This window comes from Pleuronectes platessa, chromosome 10 (genome assembly GCF_947347685.1).
Source record: "Pleuronectes platessa chromosome 10, fPlePla1.1, whole genome shotgun sequence".
Classification (NCBI taxonomy): domain Eukaryota; kingdom Metazoa; phylum Chordata; class Actinopteri; order Pleuronectiformes; family Pleuronectidae; genus Pleuronectes; species Pleuronectes platessa.
The window spans coordinates 15,224,345-15,234,769 of NC_070635.1; the positions used below are offsets into that span (position 1 = coordinate 15,224,345).

Below are 10,425 nucleotides of genomic sequence, written 5' to 3' on the forward strand. Positions count from 1 at the left end.
GGATTTTGATGCACATTTTATAGACTGACTTGCAACAGACTCATAATCAGGAGAATGTTGCCTCTTTCATTCCCACTCTACTTCCCTAACGTCTTTTTGCACTATTTAACTTTGGTGAGCAGGTATGCCGAATATCTGAACGATTGAAACTACTGGAATCAGGCCCAGCAACTTCAAGAGAAATGACAAAGTAGAGATAAATCATGAAAGTCTTACAAAAAACGAATAATCTCTAATTTTCAATGAGAAAACTTAAAATATAAAGAGCCATTTTCAGACACGAACTCCGGGAAATGTCAAGACCCAAATGTCTGCACATTGTCTGAACTTTGCCTTTTACATATGAACAATGCAGCAGGAGATTGTCAGACACCTTCACAGCAACAGGAAAATCCCTGGAGCGTTCAGATGAAAGGTGGCGTCTGGGCCGGACATGATGCATATACATCGACACCAGCGTTAGTTGGACCTTATCACCAAAAGCTTTCAATCATGACGTCTCTCCAAGTTGACGGCTTCATCTTCCACGTGCATGGCTCCTCTTTTTCACCCTGAGATAGTTATATTATTTTGTTTTGTTCAGTTTTGCATCTGTCGCTTGTTAGAAATCTCATTAACTCGTTCACATGGCTCGCAGTGAATCATCTCTCATATTCTCATACTGGCTCAGTCGGACTTCAGGAGGATTTTTTTTAGAGGTCTGCCAGGAAAAAACATTTTCCTCTTCAAATACAGCCCTTTTATAGTAATTTCAAGAGAATATCCAGAGTTCAGTCCAAGTCTGAAAGCAGCTATGCCTTTTATACTTACAACACTGCATTCGATGGTGCATTTGGAAAGCATGGTAAGATACCAAGCTACCGTTTTATAGCTCAACTTCAAAGTAAAATGTCACTCATCACACAGCCGAGCATTACACAGTCCTGAGCTCCAGCCAACGCTGAACACCCATCGTAACCTGAACCCCCACAGTGAAGAGTAAGAGAAGAAGGGAATGGAAATTGATTTTAAATCCACTCCATCTCCTTTCACACTTTATAAATAGCCTCCTTTGGCTGCCAGGTTTGATTCCGTCTCTCCATCCCTTAGGACTAGTGCTTTTAAAGGGCCTCAGGCTGTTTGCCATAAGCCCCAAAAGCCAAGGTTGTCTTTTGATCTGTCCATCAGAAAAGCCTCGGGGATCGACCTCCTTCTCCCTTAGGGCATCACCCTAATGGGTTTTTCTTCCCAGGAGGCTGAGCAGAGGAAAGCTGGCATGGTTTGTGCTTTCAGCTGGTGCACACGGTGATAACAGGGAGGAGGCTGCTGTCATTGTTATCTAATAATACTTCCAAGGCAGACTCAAAGTTATTTTATCATTTATGTATGTCCTGTACACACCTCAGACTAAATCAATAGGAATAAATATAATCTCTCACCTGTTGTTTGTTGTTCTGCATGTTTAGGTGACGTCTCACTTCACTGAGGACTTCCTTTTCAACGCAGCCATTTCACGTCTGATGGGATTGACCAACACACTGAATGTGAGTGTGCCCTCCAATAAAAATAGAAATAAAGAATCTCTATTATCTCTTATTACACTTTGAAAATCACATTTTCCCACTGTGTGTGTGTGTATGGGTGTGTGTGTGTGTTGTCAGAGTGCGACAGTCAGGGTGGTGCAGCACAGCGTGGAGTTTGAGGAGGGGCTGGCCTCACTGGTGATGATGACAGCACCCATGGCCCCTCACCTGGCGTCTGAACTCTGGGCAGGTATGAGACCTGCAAACCATTAACACCTGATTCATCTTTCCCCTCGTGCACATGTTGTCTTCGTATGTACTCAGTACTCTGAAATATAAAATATCTGCCTGACCCGAGATTAAATGCCCAAAGGTCATGTGATCATTTGAAACACTTTTATTCTCATCTATTGATTTTAGACTAAAGGCCTTTATGAATAATTTGCACGTTGTCAATAATGCAGCAGACAGTGGGCTATAAGTAGAATAGCAACTTCCTCCTCGCTCCAGTTTTGAGGTTTATCAAATTAAACACAAGCAAAACTCAAACTTCAAACTGTGTGATGGACTTCCTGAAATACGTCCTGAAGCAGCTATCGTACAGTTTAAGCTCCTTAACTAAGATCCCTCTGTTGATTCTTTCTTTTCCCAGGGCATGATTTACAAAATATAACATTCCGTCAAGTGTAATGTGAATAGTCAAGTACTTTGAAATTCGGCTTCAAAGTATTTGGTTTTTGTGCCATTCATTTGAATCGCTGTTGATGAGGCCTTTAGAGTCTCTGTTGGATCACCTCTTTCACAAGGACACACGTGAGTGAAATGTGAGCTTATTATTCAATGTGCACAAGAGGAAGTTGCCTCAAACAAAGGTAGAGCTGAAACAGGTGCTTATCTGACACCAGTGAGCAGTGGGTGGTGATGTAATCAACAGTTAAGTCAGAGTTAAACTTGTCATTGAGACTTTTCATATTTACCTCCCAAACAAACGAAACCAAAAGCCTGTAGCTTATGGAAGCTGACCTCTGCACCTCTGGAGGGACGTCCTCTTATTGTCAATAACACACCGCTGAGAGAACAAGTTCCCTACAAACATATTGTCATATTTTCCAGAGTCAGGAAAGCTTGACATACCAGCGCTGGGAGGAGGAGGCCTGTGTGTGTGAGAGTTAAATAAGTGGCTTGTGTGCTCATATGTAGTTTTAAATCTGCCTTCTAAACAGGAAATACTAGCGAGGGTCGTGACCCCTGCAGCACTCAGTCAAGCGGTACTTTTTCTAACTGTCACTGGTTGTTTGTAATTTTACACACACACACACACACAGGGCCGGATAGAGGAAGTTCACATCCTTCCCTTGTGCCTCCAGTGGGATGTACACTCGCTGGTTTCAGGGCGGGGGGGATGAGATAGCTTGGTTGTTGTTTGACCCTTCTTCAAGATCTTTTTTTCTCAACATAAAGAAAAGCCATCTGGGTAAAAAGCAACAGGAAAGTCATCCTTAAATACAAGTTTATTTTGTCCTTGTCTAGTTTCCATAAACCCTTATCCACCCACTACTTAGCTAATAAAAGCATAATTTGTTTCCCTCTGTCCTTCAGTATATGAAACCATCTCCCTTGTGTGTAATTTTATTCTGTTGTCAATAATGCCCCTGTGTATTTCCCTCCTGGATCTCCCCCAGGTCTTTGCCAGGTGGAAAACCCCCTCAGCCCCCTCCTGCAGCGGGGAGGAGACGCCCTGCAACAGTCCTGGCCAACTGTGGACCCTGAGTACCTGAAGGTCCCTGACTTTGTAGAGCTGTCTGTTCGGGTAGGAGCACACACACACAGGCACACACACGACACACACACACACACACACACAAAGACACAGATGCACTCCGTAGGCACATGGTATCTTCTGTCTTTTTTTTTTCCTGTTGTCTGGAGGTTTGAAGAAAAGAAAAGAATAAATGGTTTTCACTCAGAGACAGCCGTTTGCTCATTATTTATACATTCAGTAACTTTATTAACAGGCACACACACGTCTGCTCCTTCATACGCTGGCGTTTTCACTCAAACTCTCTGCTCTTAACTCCATGATTGCATTCAAAGTCTGTAATTTTCAAGAGAACCCGTGATTAGCGTATGTGTGTGTATTTATATATATATATATGTGTGTATGTGTGTGTGTGAGTGTGTGTGTGTGTGTGTGTGTGTGTGTGTGTGTGTGTGTGTGTGTGTGTGTGTGTGTGTGTGTGTGTGTGTGTGTGTGTGTGTGTGTGTGTGTGTGTGTGTGTGTGTGTCAAGTAGCTGCCTTTAAGCTAAATACACAAGTGGATCAATAATTAAAAGACAGGAACAGAGACACTGTGTTATTCCTGACTCTCTCCCTCAGTTTGGCACTGTCATCATCAGGGGGGAAAATGTGTGCGTATGTGTTTGCATCAACACTCTTTTTTTTTTTTATATCCCAGTGGACTTCAACCTAAATACATTTACCCTTTGGGACTGTTGTCACCATGGGCACAGAAATAGAGACATCTTTTTCAGGGTTAAGACTCGTTCTAGGTTAGAACATCGTCTTGGTTAGGGTAAGGGTTAAAGTTGCATTTTTAGATGTGACGGTTAGGTAAGGGTGAGGAGTAAAGGAATACATTACATCGCTAAGTGTTCCCCCCCATAGGGTTAACAGGTTTCTGTGTGTGTGTGTGCGTGCATGAGTGTGTGTATAAGGAGATTAGAGGGTTCCTTTAGAACAGCTGGGAAGAAAACAGTCAGATTAAAGCAGTTTGAGCTTTTATCTATTAAATGAGTCCATGTTCAGGGCAGTGTGAAGACTGACGAGTGTGTTTGTGTGTGTGTGTGTGTGTGTGTTTGTGTGTGTGTGCACGTTCATGCAGGGGTTTATGTGCATTCATGTGCCAGTATTAGCACGTGTGAGGCTTGGATCTAATTCCAGTTGATTTTCTGGGGGCTTCCCATCACAGCTGGATATTCTCTCTGATTTTCTATACGCCTTTGAAAGTGCTCTCGCACACACACACACACACACACACACACACACACACACACACACACACACATAGATTTATACAAAGACATTACAGCTGACTAACAGCACCTGTCTTCCACTGGTTGGATTCTCCCTCTGTAATCTGACAGAGAGACAAAAAACAGACGAGACCTACTTGAAAGAAAGGAAAACGTGTTTGTTTCTTTCTTTCTTTCTATCCCCACATTTACTTTGCCTGTGAGTCAAAATACGCCTCGCTTACACATTTTCATTTCTCCACCCTCATTCACTTCTGCATCCCATACACAAAAAAGTCCTTGATCCCATACACACCCTGTCCACTAACATACACACATGAACACACCATATTCATATATTTGAGCTCCCGTGGCTTGATGATAATGATGCTGGTTTTACTTCAGACTGAGCTCTCTGTTGTGGGCTCGGCCCTCGGCCCTGCGGAGGCAACCTCACTCCGTCTGTCCTCTAATCATGAGCTTGGGTTTGTCCCAGAAGGGAGACCAAGGCTGAGAGGCCTCACCAGCGCACACACACACACACATACACTCACACACACACACACACAAACACTCGCGCACACACACACACGCTATTAACTTTCAACCACTTCCAGAGACATGATCCCATTCGCCGTGAGCACACATACACTTGCGTCTAAACACACCAGACTGAGTGCCCTTCCCATACCTACCACTAACTATGTGTAAATGTGGAACGAGAGGCGGAGTCTGTTATTTTGGGACTTTCATGTCAGGAAGGGAGACTGTGGCTACAGCTCCACATGGCACAACCTTTTTTTCAGTTTGAGACTCTTTGAGCTTTTTGAGCTTCTCCCATTAATTTATCTTCTTTTTTAATTCTCGCCGGCAGATAAACAACAAGGTGTGTGGGACGGTGACGGTGCCGCTGCAGGTGTCCAAAGACACAGAGCGGGTGCAGCAGCTGATCCTGGAGAGCCAACTCGGACGGGAGCTCCTTGGCGGGCGCAGCATCAAGAGAGTCATCCTCTCCCCCAGGACCGCCCTCGTCAACTTCCTCATCGATGAGTGACGTTCAGCACTGGTTTTGTAACTGGGACTAAGTTGTAGATTGCTGTCGGTCAGTGATTCTGCACGAGGAGACAGACAGAAGAGGTGGACTGTTAGAAAGGATGGAAGTCAGCTTATTTAAAGCAACACTGTGTAACTTTTTCTCTGCAACAGCGCCCTCTGCAGCCATGTTGATCACATCTGTTGGGCTCGGTGTTCAAGTGATTAAGTGGTATTCATTTGGAGAAAAACCATAACTGTGTAGTCCCCCTCACTGAACTGAAACAGAACTGAATGGTGGATATTACCCATGATCACCGGCTTCCTGAATAACAAGAGCCCGCGCTGTAACAAATTCACCAAACTCTGTTTACAATTGCTCATATTTTAAGTTTCCTTGCTGAATGTCTGAAAAAGCTGTTTTTTATTGATCTAAAATTAAGCATTGCTCATAAACTTGCTGAAACGGATACTGGAAATTTAAACTGCGCCTATCAGACTGTTCCACACTTCTCACAGGAGATCGTATCTGCTCACCAAAGTTACATGGAGCAAGAACATAAGTTCAGGTTGAGGAGTGGAAATGAAAGCGGCACCATTCTCCCTATCCCAAGTGAGAGTTCCTTCAACGAAGCTGCTATTTTCTGGTTAAAAAGTCGCTTAGTGTTGCTTTAATTGTCAAAACTGCTATGTAAATATGTCAAAATGTATATTTTCTTGTTTTCAAAAAAAGACTCAAGCAGCAGGGTGTTTCTGCCATTTCTTGTTATTGACCTTTTATAAATTGCCAAGTGAGTTTAAGTCCGTCTTGACAATCTCGATGAAAACCACCCATCCCTTTTAGGTTCCAGTCGACGTTCACGTTCCCCTGCACAGAAACGCTACTCACTGCATCACACCCAGAACCACGACTTCACACCTCTGCGTCTGCCCTACGCCTGTCAGCCCCGAGCTCTCTGGCTGAGTCACACACTCGTGATCTCCCTCATGAGGGGGATTGTCTCCACCTCTGTAGCGACACGTCTCCTCCGAGCACCATACACAGGGCCACTGTTTGGCTCCTGTCGATCTGAAGGCCTGCGGGAGATACCTAAAGAGTTAAATGTGGTCAGAGAGGGATTTTCAGCTCACCACCACAGCATGGTTGTCCTCTGCTGCTCTGTGTCTCTGTCTCAACACTGGACCAACGTGACTCAGCTGACAGCACTGCTCTGTCTAAATCCCACGAACCAGCGGCAATGAAATGTATCCGTGTGTACACCCACGGCCATATCTCTTTACAGCCTGTGTGAGTAAGCGCTTTTGTGATATGTACAAGCGTTTGTGTGTCATGGGTCGTTGTGCCTACGTCTCCGGATCATGTACGAGTTTCAGTAGCGGCATAATAAAAGTCATATCTGGTATCAGAGTGTGGATGAACAAGCATGAATGTGATCTCTTTGAAAACACGAGGCAGTTTTTGCAAGGTCAGCTTATGTTTGAGGAAGTGCTTCTTATTTTCACAGCATTAGATAGTCAGCTTGTGACTGATAAAATCATGCTGTATGTTATTATGTGAGCAATAGGAGAATTTATTTTATTTTATTATAACAGATGTGGAGGGGAGGGAAAACAAGACATTCCTTACTGATCCCCCTCCGAGGCCTTTTAACCATATTTCTACGCTCTATCTCTGACCATCAGGTGACAGGAAGTGGAATCAGGAGAGATAGAATAACAGGAAGAGAAACTAGGAATAAGAGAAGGGGCAGCAGAGAGCCAAAGCTGTGTTGGTTATTCTCAGCATTTTCTGTGCAGGTTCTGTGAAGGTCATCTCATCCAGATTCTGTCACGGCACAAAACATGAATTGGTCTTTTACTTGTGTCACCTCATCTTTGTGAACTTCACACATTCAGATTGTGCCAAATTAGTTTTGAAACCCTCGGTTCTTTTTCTCTCTTGTCACAACTGCCATTTCACTTCTTTGGGCCACAATGAACAGGTCTGAACTTGAACTGGACTGAACAATGAGCTGAAGTTGCAGTGTCACTGAAACAGCGCACCCTGTTTAAGGAGGGTCAGACCTGCCAGTGCATTCCCCTCAGGCGGAACTTACCATGGGTTTGAATAAAGAGATATAAACGTCGGTTATTTCTGAACAATGTTCCTTTGTAACTATTTTCCTCTAATTAATTTTGTCACTGTCGGCCCCTGAAGTCATTTAACACTTTTTTCGTCCGCTCTGCAGTTTCCATGACGACTGGTCATATTGAACAGGCAACAGTATTCCACAGTGACTCATTTTCTCTTCAGACCACAGTCGGCCTTTCTTAACCCACGAGATACACACTGAGAATTGTCTTTGGGGGGAGTTTAAAAAAGAATCCCTCTGCTTCCTCTTGAGAAAGTGCTGCATGGTGGAAAGAAGAGAGGGTGGAGTGCACAGTCCCAGTCGCTCTCCACGGCACCAGTCCGGCCCCTGGATTGGTCCAGCATGTTCTCACAGGACGATGCAGTAATGCCTCAGCTCATTATCTTGGCGGGTGACCTCCAGTCTGGTAGTATGGTCATCCGTGGATGTTTTTGGTGTGAGCTCACTGAACCAGCAGGTTTTCACGAGCACTTTTAATTGTGTTGAGGATAAACCTGAACTCTTGGCTCATACACGACGGAACCACACGTGCCAAAGTTATTCATTTAATGACAGTACCTCTCCATAGTACAGCACAAGTCATACATTTTCACTTTTACTGCATGTTACATTATATGAAAGTATCATATAAGTCTATATCCTCCATATGCTTTACTGGGATTTTTTCCATTCACTCAGAACAACTGTTGCACACAGGGGCTGGGCGTGACTCAGTACTGAAGCTGAATCTCAGTGAAAGCCTTAAAAAGTAAAAGTAATATTTTTGTCAGAAAATGTTCCTATATGTTATATCACAGTAAATGAAATAGTATGACTCTATTGGGCCTTCTGATATAAGTACTGCTGGCTTGACTTGACTGCTTGTTTCCTATAGAGCAGCATATACCACAATAAAAGGACTATAAAGTTTTGTATTGCTGAAAAACAGTATTAGATCTATTTAAGAAAAATGATTGAATGTGATGTTTGATTTTGCTAAATCTGATATGGAGTGTTTGAGCAATGGGAAATAAACCTTATTTTATTTTTATTCCTCCTTAAATGACGCAATAAGGTCATATAAGGACAAAAAAAGTAGCTGAAACCAGAAAAAATCCCCTGCTGTTGTTGGGACATGTTTGAAACTTTGACCCTCAGATATTGCAAGAGGTGATTTCAAAACACACGAGGACCGTAACGGTGAGGGCCACAGTCAGAACTTACAGTTTTAAATTTGAAGTCAATCCCTGAACTTAAAAGAGACTATGATATGATACTTACTCAAACATTGAATCTATAATCTTTTTATTTCATTTTTTTACATCTGAATGTGCCAAATCCGCATGAATTGCGATATATCACGGCTAATGCTGCGCTGCTTTTTTTAAATACTCATCACTTTGCATGAGATCAGGGTCTCTGAGGCTTCTTCTATAAAAACAACCCTTAACTGGTACCTGAAGGGAAAATTGTACTATAGTGTCCGTCCCCTATAAACCCTCTGTTTCAACTACAGGGTTAGGGTTAGCCCTGAACCCCCCCGGCATACTCTCCATATATTTTTTCCAGGAGCTCTCAGTTAATATATATACATTCTCACACAGGCTTCATCTGGGACATAAATAAAATGTTTGCCAGGGAATGGAGTCCTTTCCCTCCCCCATTGATTGATGTTTTCATCCTCCTGTACCCAGACTGTGTGTCAGATATTCCAGTCAGGGTCAGGATACAATGTGGAGGGGTCACAGTGTCTGTGTGTGTTTTCCATGGGCAGGAATGTGGGACGTCATTCAATCAAAACACAGGGGGCACAGGGACTGTAAATAGACCCCTTCACCCCCGGTAAGTCAAAACACACCCATTATTATATGGGCTTGTTTCAATAAATAGAAGTGACAGGTTATCCACAGTTGCATATAGATAATGTATCGATATAAGGCAAGATTTTAAATGATTTGTTTGTATTACATGTATCCTTTATTTCCAACCTCTTATTTAAGTTCAATTACAGACCTAATTATCATTATCCAATATACGAAAAAGTCCTAAATTAGTATTACTTAAATAAAAGTATGTAAATTAGCCTTCTATTAGCAAAAGGTATTTTCATTGGATATAACGGCCCTTGTAATATTTATAAAATAGAATATAACTCATGTTGGATACAAGTTGAGGAGGTGGAATTGACTGAAAGTGCTGGAATCATGTGGGGTGGTATTATAGACTGTAAATAAAGATGGACGACATGGCTGCTCCCCAAAAGTGAAGCCAAAGCACCTTAATGGCCCCCTGGTGGCTAACTGCAGTACAGGTCATAAATCCCCCTTCCTCATGTTAATGTATGGGATATGGACCAAACAAAAACGTCAAAGTACACGTTAAATATATGTCATTTCAGGTGTTATCCCACTAGTGTTTGTTAGATACCGCTAAGTTTGGTTTTAATATCTTATTCAATGATATTCAAAACAGGGTGAAATGTCCTGATTGACAGCGAAGACAGACTTATGATTGGTCAAGTGCGCGTATAGATTGGACCTTGCTGCTATACGGTTCCATCCTTAAAGCGCTACTGCACAGACACCGGCTCATCGGCTAGTAACGTTCATATCCGGGATAATTTGGCATCATTTCTGGCTAGTGGGAGGAAGTGGAGATCCATCGTCCATCTTTATTTACAGTCTGTGGATGGTATCATATTCTACATACGGATTAAATGTTTTTTAGGCTTTGGAAAAAGAAAAGAAAAAAGTAGCTTAAGTACAATA

The 10,425-nt window shown here is 42.8% G+C and overlaps 1 protein-coding gene and 1 long non-coding RNA gene across 3 annotated transcripts in view; one reads left to right on the plus strand and one right to left on the minus strand.

The window, feature by feature from the left end:
• Positions 1-6,834, plus strand: part of lars2 (leucyl-tRNA synthetase 2, mitochondrial) — a 34,062-nt gene extending 27,228 nt beyond the window's left edge. For both annotated transcript variants that reach the window (XM_053431661.1, XM_053431662.1), the window contains 4 exons: positions 1,446-1,523; positions 1,641-1,752; positions 3,185-3,312; positions 5,389-6,834. In XM_053431661.1, coding sequence (XP_053287636.1) covers positions 1,446-1,523; positions 1,641-1,752; positions 3,185-3,312; positions 5,389-5,568 — 498 coding nt within the window. In that variant the 3' untranslated portion in view covers positions 5,569-6,834. The remainder of the gene's footprint in view (positions 1-1,445; positions 1,524-1,640; positions 1,753-3,184; positions 3,313-5,388) is intronic.
• LOC128448848 (uncharacterized) lies at positions 3,487-6,954 on the minus strand. Its single transcript, XR_008339816.1, has 2 exons — positions 6,321-6,954; positions 3,487-5,626 (listed from the first exon to the last, which is right to left on the minus strand). It is a non-coding gene; the product is annotated as an uncharacterized LOC128448848 (long non-coding RNA).
• Between the last annotated feature and the right edge of the window lie 3,471 nt (positions 6,955-10,425).